Consider the following 14,504-nt stretch of genomic DNA (forward strand, 5'->3'; position numbering starts at 1 on the left):
TTCCAGTGTGCATTACTTTATCCACATTAAATTTCATTTGCCATTTTGTTGCCCAGTCACTTAGTTTTGTGAGATCTTTTTGAAGTTCTTCAGTCTGCTTTGGTCTTAACTATCTTGAGCAGTTTAGTATCATCTGCAAACTTTGCCACCTCACTGTTTACCCCTTTCTCCAGATCAACTTATTCATAAGTTGAATAGGATTGGTCCTAGGACCGACCCTTGGGGAACACCACTAGTTACCCCTCTCCATTCTGAAAATTTACCATTTATTCCCACCCTTTGTTCCCTGTCTTTTAACCAGTTCTCAATCCATGAAAGGATCTTCCCTTTTTATCCCATGACAACTTAATTTACGCAAGAGCCTTTGGTGAGGGACCTTGTCAAAGGCTTTTTGGAAATCTAAGTACACTATGTCCACTGGATCTCCCTTGTCCACATGTTTGTTGACCCCTTGAAAGAACTCTAATAGATTAGTAAGACATGATTTCCCTTTACAGAAAACATCTTGACTTTTGCGCAACAATTTATGTTCTTCTATGTGTCTGACAATTTTATTCTTTACTATTGTTTCAACCAATTTAGGTACTGATGTTAGACTTACCGGTCTGTAATTGCCAGGATCACCTATAGAGCCCTTTTTAAATACTGGCGTTTCATTAGCTATTTTTTAGTCATTGGATACAGAAGCTGATTTAAAGGACAGGTTACAAGCCATAGTTAATAGTTCCGCAATTTCACATTTGAGTTCTTTCAGAACTCTTGGGTGAATGCCATCTGGTCCCGGTGACTTGTTACTGTTAAGTTTCTCAATTAATTCCAAAACCTCCTCTAGTGACACTTCAATCTGTGACAATTCCTCAGATTTGTAACCTACAAAGGACAGCTCAGGTTTGGGAATCTCCCCAAAATCCTCAGCCATGAAGACTGAAGCAAAGAATTCATTTAGTTTCTCCGCAATGACTTTATCATCTTTAAGTTCTCCTTCTGTATCTTGATCATCCAGGGGCCCCACTGGTTGTCTAGCAGGCTTCCTGCTTCTGATGTACTTTAAAAACATTTTGTTATTACCTTTTGAGTTTTTGACTATTTGTTCTTCAAACTCCTTTTTGGCTTTTCTTAATACATTTTTACACTTAATTTGGCAGTGTTTATGCTCCTTTCTATTTACCTCACTAGGATTTGACTTCCACTTTTTAAAAGATGCCTCTTTATCTCTCACTGCTTCTTTTACATGGTTGTTAAGCCACGGTGGCTCTTTTTTAGTTCTTTTACTGTGTTTTTTAATTTGGGGTATACATTTAAGTTGGGCCTCTATTATGGTGTCTTTGAAAAGTGTCTATGCAGCTTGAAGGGATTTCACTCTAGTCTCTACCTTTTAACTTCTGTTTAACTAACCTCCTCATTTTTGCATAGTTCCCCTTTCTGAAATTAAATGCCAGTGTTGGGCTGCTGAGGTGTTCTTCCCACCACAGGAATGTTAAATGTTGTTATATTATGGTCACTATTTCCAAGCAGTCCTGTTATAGTTACCTCTTGGACCCGATCCTGCGCTCCACTCAGGACTAAATCAAGATTTGCCTCTCCCCTTGTGGGTTCTTGTACCACCCCTGCTTTGAGAAGCAGTCATTTAAAGTATCGAGACATTTTGTCTCTGCATTTCGTCCTGAGGTGACATGTACCCAGTAAATACGGGGATAATTGAAATACCCCACTATTATTGAGTTCTTTATTTTGATAGCTTCTCTAATCTCCACCAGCATTTCATCGTCACTATCACTGTTCTTGTTCAGATGGTCGATAATAGATCATTACTGTTATATTCTTATTAGAGCATGGAATTACTATCCATAGAGATTCTGTGGAACATGAAGAAAAAAATCTTAAATGAATCTACATTTGATTCTACATTTTCTTTCACATTGCCATTCTCCCTCCCCCCCCCCCCGCCGCCCCCCACAACCTTTTTCTGCCCTTCTCTCTAGGGAGCAATGTTATATACCTAAGCGTATAAGATTAACAGTAGCTTTAGTAAATAAGAATGTAAAATGCTAAATTGCTTTTTCATTTTTCATGCATCTGGCCGTCATTCCCCCAAATTTAGGTTATACATAAAATAGTATGTATAATTATTTCATATAAGAATGCATATGATCCCCTTCAGTAAATAAAGAAGGAAAACTTGGTAAAATGTCATTCCCACACAACCCCAACGCCAGTACTGAAATTTAGCTACCACATACTGCTTATTTCTCTCTTTTGTATTATCCTCTGTGTAGGCTCAGGTTTGGGGGGGTTTTGTGGGGGTGTTGTTTCCCTCTTCCCCCTGCAAATGCCCTTAAGATTTATGGGTTGCTGTGGTGCCGCTTCTCTTCCTTTACCTAGTTTTTCTCTCTTGCTCTGGTGAGCTAATGCTTAGGGATTGTGAGGGGAGCCCTTTTTCTTTTTGCCCACCCGTGAGGGGGGAGTGTGTGAGAGAGAGAGACTCATGGTTGTGTCAGTTTTTATCATTTTAGCTATTCTGTGGTCTTAAGTCTCACACCAGTTTTTGTACAGAAATTGTATAAAATTTGTACCTATGACGTTTATCAAAGAACAATGTTTTCTTCTTCCAGTATTCTGCAATTACTGTAGTACATTCCTTGAAAAGAGAGGGTTTTCATAGTGACTTTACCTTCTCCTAGAGAGATGAGAAAATTAGATCTATTTGAGCATGTTCTCCAGGCCTTCCTTCTGTTCAGAGGATTTTAAAATTTACTTTTATTTTATTTTGCCATAGCATCAGAGGGTTTCCACTGTGACATCTGCCCCTGATTATGCCTTAGTTTCTCAGTGCATAGTGCCAAGAGGATCTGTTTCATTCAAGGACATGGCACTGATCCCACAATCCTACTTTTAAGTTGTGATTTTCTGAACTGAATCGTAATACTCTACTAAGTTGAATCTCTGAGCCAAAAATGAATTCGTGTCTCTTCTTTCTGTTTCGTCTGTCACAATGAAATACCCTTCTTTTTCACTTCCCCACCCAAATATAAAGCTAAGACTTGTAGCTGAAAATGCATATTTATGTAGAATTTGTGATTATTTGTTATTTTCAAGGTTTTTATTATTTATTTCTGTGCTCTCCAGGCAGCCTGGTTGCATGCCACAGGCCTCAAGTACAACAAATGTCCATGCAGGCCAGCTCCAAGCATTCTTCCCCACACATGTGACAGGGATGGGGGGAACTTGTAGCAAGCATCAGAAACTCATGTCCAAGGCTCTTTGAGCCTCAGCCTGTTCTCCAGCCCGCCCAAAGTTTTGGCTCCCACTGCTTTGTGGCTGGCTGCAAGGTGGACTTCAGCCATGCTTCACCAAACTCCTGCTATCTGTCTCCATAGAGCAGTGCAGGGAACAGACAGTGCAATCCAATTAACTTGCTTTTGTAGGGAAACTGGAAAGCAAGAGGCAGCTGATGAGCGGACACAGTAGGACTGGGAGATATGAAACAAAAAGTTACATATTTAACTGCAGGAAAATAGCAAGAATGCTAGATTCTCTGGTATCTTAGAAAAATGCCAAATACCACAGTTGTGGAATCCAGATGGCCCTGACTAAGATGAATGGGGCAGTTCACACCTTCAGAGCTATTTTTCCAGGCTGTGCCAACCTAGTCAGTTATACTGTGCTTACATTATCCAGATTATTTCAGGCACCATAAGGAATGAGCATTTATTTCATGAAAGACATGATTTTAGGAGTGTAATTCTGCAGCAAGGGATGAATGCTGCAAAATTGTGAAATATATGAGCCCTCTGAATGGTAGTTTGCAGTGACAATGAAGATACTTTGTCTATTGAAAGATTTCCCAATTACCTCTCAAGGCCACCCATTTATTGGTTGATTGTCACTGCTGGTTCCCACATGTTGGGTCCCCATTTCATAACAGCACATTCACTTACTGCCACATCAGCTGGAAAGTCAGACTATAAGTATTGTTGGGTAAGGACCCATTTTTGCTGCTGCTCCTCAGCTCTGGCACTGATATGTCTGGTCTAGCTTTTGCTAAGCACTTTGTTCCTAGCACATCCCCATGTCTCTGCAGCCTACACTCTTTCTGCAAGCTGCATCTGTGTCACAGTACTTCGTGGGGTCCTGGCTGAAGAGCAGTACCTTAGTGGTTGAAGCAGTTCCTTCAGAATCATACCAAACACTGCAGCATCTATAAAATAAGCTGCTGCCATCCGTGTCAGGGCCTTTGTGTTCAGCCTGCCTCTTGAAACCTTCCTCCTGAGAAGAGACTCCAAAAGAGGAGTCTCCTTTCCCCCCAACTTATCTAGGTAGACATTGGCCCATCTAATATGGGTGTCAGGGCCAAGGCAGAGATCTGTAGAAGAACACAATAAGGTATGAGGTACTGGGAGTCCCCACCTCCATGCCAGCTTCAGCCTGCTCTTCCCTAATTCCTTACCTGGTATGGGGATAGCACTTTTTCTCTCCTCCAGAAGCCACAGGGTTTCATGGTTGAGCAACAGGTTTGTACTTCCTCTCACTACAAGAGATCTTTCAGGCAGATGAGGCCCGATTCCTGCTACCCCTCTGCCCTGGGGCACAGCCAGGTCTTCCTCCTGAAGGATATCCCAGGGCACTTCCTTGGGTGTCGGTGCCTTTCCACAGTCCATGAGAGCTAGGAGGAGGAGGAATTCTTCCTTGAGGGGGGGAAGTCCCTCCCCCATTGCAAGAGGACATCGGTGTGTTTGCCAATGAGATCTCTGGCTCTCATGGAGCAGCAGTATCTGAAGTCCTGGATATGTCTAAGACTGACACCCATAAGCAGAAACACCTGAGGAAGGGTCTGCTTCAGTTTCCAGAGAACCCTTCCTCCAAAGTTTGTTTCCCACTCCATGAAGACCTTGCAGAAGTGGTGTGGAAGTGAGCCATGGGCACAGCTGGTGTCAGCAGCAGTCAGAGCCGGATTTAGGGGCAGACGACCCAAGCAACGACCTGGAATGCTGGGCATGGAGGGCACCAAACTTCTGTTCTGGTTGTGAGGGCAAACACACAAAAAGTGATCTTTTGAACTAAAGGACTAAGGTTCAGGTTCTAAGGCTGTCACCTACTATAACACTATTTAATATTGGTCCACCCAATGTTGGTGCACAGTTCAATTTCTTGATGTTAGTACATTTCAGTTATTCTTAAAATTAAAAAGTTTCTATAAACTTAGAGAAAATTATTTTTTTATTTGCTTATATATCCCATGAATAAATACAGATTTATAGATCCCGGTGTGCAAATTTATCATTTTATATGACAGGGATAAATCGTGCATCAAAGTCATGAAATTGGCTACAAATGCAATACAAAATAAGATATTCAAAAGTTTAACAAGTGGAGCGGAGGCGCCAAAGACGCCTGGGGTGCCATTTGGTCTGTCCGCGGTGCCCTGTTTTGTACTGGGTTTTCAAATGCCTTTATGACACTTAGAGATCCCTCCTGCACTTAGTAATCTAGAAAGTCAAGATCAACTTTTCTGATGGGAGGAGCAGTCACCTCAAGGTGCCCTTTATAGAAAATTGGAATCCAGTTTCTGAGGGGAACCAGAGCTGATCACTGAATCCATTTCAGCTGGTTCTCTCATGGACCTTTGTTCAAATTACAGAATGGATTTTCTGGGCTGGCAGGATTTTTGCAAAGTTCAAGTAAACACACTGCATCTTTAACGACAACTTTTTTGGCTCCTTATAAAGAGATTTGGCAAATGTTGTCACTCTTTTGCCATCTCCTGTAGAAATTTAATTGGCTGTTTTAAAAGGAAACACTCAGTTCCTTTATAAACTTGTTTTTTATAGATGTTGTAGGAAAAGCTAGGTACTTTTTATATGTTTGAATCTCTGATATTAAATGTGTACATGTAATATATGTAGACAAAGGATTCATTGAATCCTTTCAGTGACGGTGCAAGTCACTGGATACATTAACTGCAGGTTAGGCTACTGCAATAACTGCTCTTTCATCCTAACATTTCAAAAACTGTGATTTCTGACAGTGCCTGGGATGTTTCCCATGTGAACTTTATTTACTCTAAAAACACCAGTTGGCTGCTGTTGTGATTGATGGCCCGTGTGGTTTTTTTGCACGGTTATATGCATGTGCATTTATATCTTGATTGATCAAAAACTAGAGAATATTATGGTACCAAAGGGTTTAATACTTGTCACATTCACAATTTTATATCAGGTATTGCATTATGATGTGTAATCAGTCATGTGCAATGTTTTGTTTGCATGTATTATGAGGAACAAAGCCAAAGTCATAAACCTCCCCATATATGGTGATATCAGACAGTGAAAATAAGGCAGATGAAATCCCTCATTGAAGTCAATGTCAAAACTCTCATTCCTGTGAAGCCAGGTCTTTACCCAATATGCAGTGTAATTTAATTGGTGATTTCTAGAACATGCTCTTTTAGAAGATGGGAAAAACAAAATATTTTCTGTTAACTTCCAAGATTCCATGCCTTGGTTGTGCTGTCTTGTATCATAATACTGTGGAATTTTCAGTAATAAATCATATTATTTTCTGGGGTTTCTTTTACAATATCAATCTCACAGCATCAGACATTATTTATGTTACCACATGTCCCACGAACAGCTTTTGTCTTGTCTGTATGTCTGTGAAGATAAACCAGATAGTCACAAATAAGCTATGAATGCTAGTTTCCGTATACAGCACATTCTTAAGTTTGAGAGTTATGTTGGTAGCAAATATAAACAAAATCATAATCAAGTAAATTCAACAGAATATTTTAGCAGTAACAAAGTTGCCATGCTGCTCTTATGTTCTTGGGCTGGAGTATTCAAAAGAGTCTAAAGAAGCTAGGCACCTAACTCCCATAGGTTTAATTGAAAATCGCAGCCTTGGCCTTGATTGAACAAATACATGCTCAATCAAAAGTGCTGTAGATGTGTAGTTTCATCATGTACTCATCATTATTTTCTATTTCCTGTACTCTTCTGTAATTCTCTTCGGCTTGGTCTGCACTTAAAAGTTAGGTCGAATTACTACATCAGCCAGGGCATGAAAAAACCACGCTGCAGATCAACATATCTATGCTGACCTAACCCCCAGTGTAGACACGGCTTTGTTGACAGAAAAATGCTTCTGTTGACGTAGGTACCATTGCTCGGGGAGGGGGTCTTCCTGCACCAATGGAAAAGCCCCTTCTGTCAGTGTAGGCTGCAACTAAGCTGTATAGGGTTATGCCGGCACAGCTATGGTGATGTAGCTATGCTGTTATAGTCTCTGTAGTGTAGTCATACATATTCTCCTACTAAAGTGAGCTAGAATTATGTATTTTATAACGTGAATGCTGACTCCTGGCTGTTGTGTGCACTCTCCCTTGCTCGCTCTCTCTTTAGTACTGTAAAATTAGATCTGCTGTAATATTTTTGTTGGTGTTTGTGAATTTTTTATTGAGTGGAATATACTATGCTTTAAAAATAGTAAAGAATTGCAGTGATGTTTGTTTTGAGTTATTAGGGTCTACACTTAAGGCCTCTGCGATCATACAAAAGCCAAGTGGAAGTTGTCTTTAAATAATTTGTTTGCAGTGATAAAAAATTAATAGTGTATTAAAAATACATTCATCTTTTCAATTAGAAACGTCTGAAGGCAGCTGAAGCAGAAAGTAAATTGAAACAAGTGTACATCCCAACCTAGTAAGTATAGCAAATGTTTATACTTTGTCTCTTTGATTAATGTGACCTAATGTATAGATAAAAAATGCACATACCATTGTCAGAAGACTAGTAAAAATGAAAGAAAATGGACCTGACTTGATGATGCTCTGGATATATGTAAGTGTGCTAGATAAAACAAATACATTACAGTAACTTGACAGATACTAAGATTTCGATCCTCCTACGGCTTATTATTTACATATTATTTTGATTGTGGATGCCTATAACACACCCAGCATGATTAAGGCAAGGACTGATGATGATGCTCTCTTTGTGAGGCCCTTGTATTTAATTCATCCCTTTGTTCTTGTCCACCATTTTCCTTGAATAAGATAAATAGAAGTAAAACCAAAGAGAACTAGACTGGTTAAAATGCTGTGTGGATTGGTAATATACATAATGTGCCCTTGTTGCCATTTATAAAGCAGATTTTGCCAAGTAATCTCTTTAGAATCTGTATAGAGTGCTGTTACATATGTGAATAAATGCAACATTTCAAAGTCTAAGCAATTGTTTGTTAAACCAGATACTTCTACTTTACAATTATAGTTTTATCTTGTTGATACAGTATATTCTTAAACCAATTAGGGTGATAAGAGAAGAAAGACATTATGACCTTAAATGATAAGGCTATGGACAGCTTTAAATCCCTTCTCTGTGAACTAAGCCCTATTAACAAACTATTTTTATTTTTGTGTTTTAGCCTCATAATGTTTTTAGTTATTTAGCTTTTTGTATTTAAATTTCATGCTAAAGGTCTGTTTTTGTAAACATGTGGTTTATGGGAATGAGCAATAATTCATGTCTTTCACATTAATGATTTCCTCAGAGCTGTGGGACTAGCAAGGGTTAGGGGCAAAATTCTCCTTTAAACTCCGCACCACTATGTTCTACTTTCCACATGTGTATGGATTTCCTATTGACATAAATGGTAATTCCGCACATGTGCAGAGAACAGAATACCGGGAAAAAGTGTGACCTCTGTAAAGTCCTGTGTAAATTACATACAGTACAATTTCATTTTATATAGTGTCTTTCATGCAAACTCTCATCCAAGGCAGTTTTAATAGTACAAGGTAGCGGATAGACTGCAATAGATTTTAGCTTTTAATGAATCCAACCTTTAGAAAATGTCTCAGTGGGTGTTATTTAAAGCCTAAACCAATACTAATAAAATAAAAGTTTAAAAATTATGTTAATAATTTTGGATGATGGATCATTTATGACATCCTAAAGTCAGAGCAGTATTCTGGGAATAATCATATGAGTGTGCAATCATTAGCAGTTGGTATTCGTAGCGCAATTATTTTACCGTTGATGGTTTTGGCAGGTAAATAATAAAAATAAATAATTAGCACTTAAATAATGCTTTCACATTCAACATCCTTGCAGCATATTTATTGAAGGCAATACAGAGACGTGTAGGTTGCACCTTGGATGTGTAGCTTTGAGCCCTTTCGCACTGCGGGAGAGTATTGACCCTAAGGGAAAGTAGGCAGTGTTCCCACATGGGAACTGTCATACTGGATCAGATTTAGGATTGGTTTAGTCCAGTATCCTGTTTCTGACAGTGGCCAGTAACCAGTGCATCAGAAGAAGCTGCAGGAACACCAAAGTGGATAAATATGAGATAGCTGTAGTACGGTTGCCTGGTTTGTGGGGTATTCTGGTCCTGTATAGCTCCCCTAGTACATGGGAGGTAGTTGCCAGATCCCACCACTCTAAGGGTATGTCTACACTATGAAATTAGGTCAAATTTATAGAAGTCGGTTTTTTAGAAATCGGTTTTATATATTCGAGTGTGTGTGTCCCCACAGAAAATGCTCTAAGTGCATTAAGTGCATTAACTCGGCGGAGTGCTTCCACAGTACCGAGGCAAGCGTCGACTTCCGGAGCGTTGCACTGTGGGTAGCTATCCCACAGTTCCTGCAGTCTCCGCTGCCCATTGGAATTCTGGGTTGAGATCCCAATGCCTGATGGGGCTAAAACATTGTCGCGGGTGATTCTGGGTACATATCGTCAGGCCCCCGTTCCCTCCCTCCCTCCGTGAAAGCAGCAGCAGACAATCGTTTCGCGCCTTTTTTCTTGAGTTACCTGTGCAGACGCCATACCACGGCAAGCATGGAGCCCGCTCAGATAACCGTCACCGTATGTCTCCTGGGTGCTGGCACACACGGTACTGCATTGCTACACAGTAGCAGCAACCCCTTGCCTTGTGGCAGCAGACGGTACAATAGGACTCGTAGCCGTCATCGTCATGTCCGAGGTGCTCCTGGCCACATCGGCCAGGAGCGCCTGGGCAGACATGGGCGCAGGGACTAAATTTGGAGTGACTTGACCAGGTCATTCTCTTTAGTCCTGCAGTCAGTCCTATTGAACCATCTTATGGTGAGCAGGCAGGTGATACGGATTGCTAGCAGTCCTATTGTACCATCTTCTGCTGGGCAGGCAAGTGATGAGGTTGGCTAGCAGTCCTATTGTACCATCTTCTGCTGAGCAGCCATGAGATGTGGATGGCTTGCAGTCCTCCTGCACCATCTGCTGCCAGCCAAAGATGTAAAAGATAGATGGAGTGGATCAAAACAAGAAATAGACCAGATTTGTGTTGTACTCATTTGCTTCTCCTCCCCCCTCACCCCCCCGCCCCATTTAGGGGACTCATTCCTCTAGGTCACACTGCAGTCACTCACAGAGAAGATGCAGCGAGGTAAATCTAGCCATGTATCAATCAGAGGCCAGACCAACCTGCTTGTTCCAATAAGAACAATTACTTGGTGCACCATTTCTTATTGGAACCCTCTGTGAACTCCTGCCTGAAATACTCCTTGATGTAAAGCCACCCCCTTAGTTGATTTTAATTCCCCGTAAGCCAACCCTGTAAGCCATGTCGTCAGTCGCCCCTCCCTCCGTCAGAGCAATGGCAGACAATCGTTCCGCGCCTTTTTTCTGTGCAGACGCCATACCAAGGCAAGTATGGAGGCCGCTCAGCTCACTTTGGCAATTAGGAGCACATTAAACACCACACGCATTATCCAGCAGTATATGCAGTACCAGAACCTGGCAGAGCCATACCGGGCAAGGAGGCGACGTCAGCGCGGTCACGTGAGTGATCAGGACATGGACACAGATTTCTCTGAAAGCATGGGCCCTGCTAATGGGGCAGGTTCATGTGGTGGAACGCCGATTCTGGGCTTGGGAAACAAGCACAGACTGGTGGGACCACATAGTGTTGCAGGTCTGGGACGATTCCCAGTGGCTGCGAAACTTTCACATGCGTAAGGGCACTTTCGTGGAACTTCGTGACTTGCTTTCCCCTGCCCTGAAGCGCATGAATACCAAGATGAGAGCAGCCCTCACAGTTGAGAAGCGAGTGGCAATAGCCCTGTGGAAGCTTGCAACGCCAGACAGCTACTGGTCAGTTGGGAATCAATTTGGAGTGGGCAAATCTACTGTGGGGGCTGCGGTGATGCAAGTAGCTCACGCAATCAAAGATCTGCTGATATCAAGGGTAATGACCCTGGGAAATGTGCAGGTCATAGTGGATGGCTTTGTTGCATTGGGATTCCCTAACTGTGGTGGGGCCATAGACGGAACCCATATCCCTATCTTGGCACCGGAGCACCAAGCCGGCAAGTACATAAACCGCAAGGGGTACTTTTCGATAGTGCTGCAAGCTCTGGTGGATCACAAGGGACGTTTCACCAACATCAAAGTGGGATGGCCGGGAAAGGTACATGACGCTCGCATCTTCAGGAACTCTGGTCTGTTTCAAAAGCTGCAGGAAGGGACTTTATTCCCAGACCAGAAAATAACTGTTGGGGATGTTGAAATGCCTATATGTATCCTTGGGGACCCAGCCTACCCTTTAATGCCATGGCTCATGAAGCCATACACAGGCAGCCTGGACAGTAGTCAGGAGCTGTTCAACTACAGGCTGAGCAAGTGCAGAATGGTGGTAGAATGTGCATTTGGACGTTTAAAGGCGCGCTGGCGCAGTTTACTGACTCGCTTAGACCTCAGCGAAACCAATATTGCCACTGTTATTACTGCTTGCTGTGGGCTCCACAATACCTGTGAGAGTAAGGGGGAGACGTTTATGGCGGGGTGGGAGGTTGAGGCAAATCGCCTGGCTGCTGGTTACGCGCAGCCAGACACCAGGGCAGTTAGAAGAGCACAGGAGGGCGTGGTACGCATCAGAGAAGCTTTGAAAGCCAGTTTCATGACTGGACAGGCTACGGTGTGAAAGTTCTGTTTGTTTCTTCTTGATGGAAACCCCCCGCCCCTTGGTTCGCTCTACTTCCCTGTAAGCTAACCACCCTCCCCTCCTCCCTTCGATCACCGCTTGCAGAAGCAATAAAGTCATTGTTGCTTCACAGTCATGCATTCTTTATTCTTTCATCACACAAATAGGGGGATGACTACCAAGGCAGCCCAGGAGGGGTGGTGGAGGAGGGAAGGAAAATGCCACACAGCACTTCAAAATTTATTGAATGCCAGCCTTCTGTTTTTTGGGCAATCCTCTGTGGTGGAGTGGCTGGTTGGCCGGAGGCCCCCCCATCGTGTTCTTGGGCGTCTGGGTGTGGAGGCTATGGAACTTGGGGAGGAGGGTGGTTGGTTACACAGGGGCTGTAGCGGCAGTCGGTGCTCCAGCTGCCTTTGCTGCAGCTCAACCATACACTGGAGCATATTGGTTTGATCCTCCAGCAGCCTCAGCATTGAATCCTGCCTCCTCTCATGCTGCCACCACATTTGAGCTTCAGCCCTGTCTTCAGCCCGCCACCTCTCCTCCCGGTCATTTTGTGCTTTCCTGCACTCTGACATTATTTGCCTCCATGCATTCGTCTGTGCTCTGTCAGTGTGGGAGGACAGCATGAGCTCAGAGAACATTTCATCACGAGTGCGTTTGTTTTTTTTTTTCTTTCTAATCTTCACTAGCCTCTGGGAAGGAGAAGATCCTGTGATTATTGAAACACATGCAGCTGGTGGAGAAAAAAAGAGGGACAGCGGTATTTAAAAAGACACATTTTATAAAACAGTGGCTACACTCTTTTTCAGGGTAAACCTTGCTGTTAACATTACATACATAGCACATGTGCTTTCGTTACAAGGTCGCATTTTGCCTCCCCCCACCGCGTGGCTACCCCCTCAACCCTTCCCCCGCCCCATGGCTAACAGTGGGAAACATTTCTGTTCAGCCACAGGCAAACAGCCCAGCAGGAACGGGCACCTCTGAGTGTCCCCTGAAGAAAAGCACCCTATTTCAACCAGGTGACCATGAATGATATCTCACTCTCCTGAGGATAACACAGAGATAAAGAACGGATGTTGTTTGAATGCCAGCAAACATACACTGCAATGCTTTGTTGTACAATGATTCCCGAGTATGTGCTACTGGCCTGGAGTGGTAAAGTATCCTACCATGGAGGACGCAATAAGGCTGCCCTCCCCAGAAACCTTTTGCAATGGCTTTGGGAGTACATCCAGGAGAGCTGCGAATATCCGGGCAAATTAATCCTTTCACGTGCTTGCTTTTAAACCATGTCTAGTATTTTAAAAGGTACACTCACTGGAGGTCCCTTCTCCACCTGCCGGGTCCAGGAGGCAGCCTTGGGTGGGTTTGGGGGGGTACTGGCTCCAGGTCCAGGGTGAGAAACAGTTCCTGGCTGTCGGGAAAACCAGTTTCTCTGCTTGCTTTCTGTGAGCTATCTACAACCTCATCATCTTCTTCGTCCCCAAAACCTGCTTCCATGTTGCCTCCATCTCCATTGAAGGAGTCAAACAACACGGCTGGGGTAGTGGTGGCTGAACCCCCTAAAATGGCATGCAGCTCATCATAGAAGCAGCATGTTTGGGGCTCTGACCCGGAGCGGCCGTTCGCCTCTGGTTTTCTGGTAGGCTTGCCTCAGCTCTTTCAGTTTCACGCGGCACTGCTTCGGGTCCCTGTTATGGCCTCTGTCCTTCATGCCCTGGGAGATTTTGACACAGGTTTTGGCATTTCGAAAACTGGAACGGAGTTCTGATAGCACGGATTCCTCTCCCCATACAGCGATCAGATCCTGTACCTCCAGTTCAGTCCATGCTGGAGCTCTTTTGCAATTCTGGGACTCCATCATGGTCACCTCTGCTGATGACCTCTGCATGGTCACCTGGAGCTTGCCACGCTGGCCAAACAGGAAATGAGATTCAAAAGTTTGCGGTTCTTTTCCTGTCTACCTGGCCAGTGCATCTGAGTTGAGAGTGCTGTCCAGAGTGATCACAATGGAGCACTCTGGGATAGCTCCCGGAGGCCAACACCGTTGAATTGTGTCCACAGTACCCCAAATTTGACCCGATTTAAGCGCTAATCAACTTGTCAGGGGTGGGGTAAGGAAATCGATTTTAAAGCCCTTTAAGTTGAAAAAAAGGGCTTCATCGTGTGGATGGGTGCAGGTTTACACCGATTTAACGCTGCTAAATTCGACCTAAAGTCCTAGTGTAGACCAGGGCTAAGCTCTTTCCAGTGACTTCAGTAGTAGTTCGGTGCTGAGAGGGGGTGTGAGAGCCAAAACACTAACACTGGTTTATGGCCTAATCCTTCAGTCCTTACTCAGGAAAAACGTGTTGAAATCAATGGGAATATTGCTTGAACAAAGAACTACTAAATCAGGCCCTAAATTTCTTTGCTTCATGCCCTTCTCCTCAGCGAATTTACTTTACTTTAAACTAATAAAAGGTTGGAATTTTTTGCTCCTCCCCACAAATGTAGTTAAGAGCAGAATCTTCTTTTTTACTTAATTGGTATATGCT

At 43.2% G+C, this 14,504-nt stretch overlaps 1 protein-coding gene across 1 annotated transcript in view; it reads left to right on the plus strand.

Annotated features, from left to right (window-relative positions):
* MTA3 (metastasis associated 1 family member 3) overlaps window positions 1-14,504 on the plus strand; it is a 195,623-nt gene that overhangs the window by 137,184 nt on the left and 43,935 nt on the right. Inside the window, exon 11 of the mRNA XM_084624202.1 lies at window positions 7,639-7,697. Coding sequence (XP_084480328.1) covers window positions 7,639-7,697 — 59 coding nt within the window. The remainder of the gene's footprint in view (window positions 1-7,638; window positions 7,698-14,504) is intronic.

The sequence above is a fragment of the Lepidochelys olivacea genome, assembly GCF_965140295.1.
Source record: "Lepidochelys olivacea isolate rLepOli2 genome assembly, chromosome: 3".
In the NCBI taxonomy this organism is placed as follows: domain Eukaryota; kingdom Metazoa; phylum Chordata; order Testudines; family Cheloniidae; genus Lepidochelys; species Lepidochelys olivacea.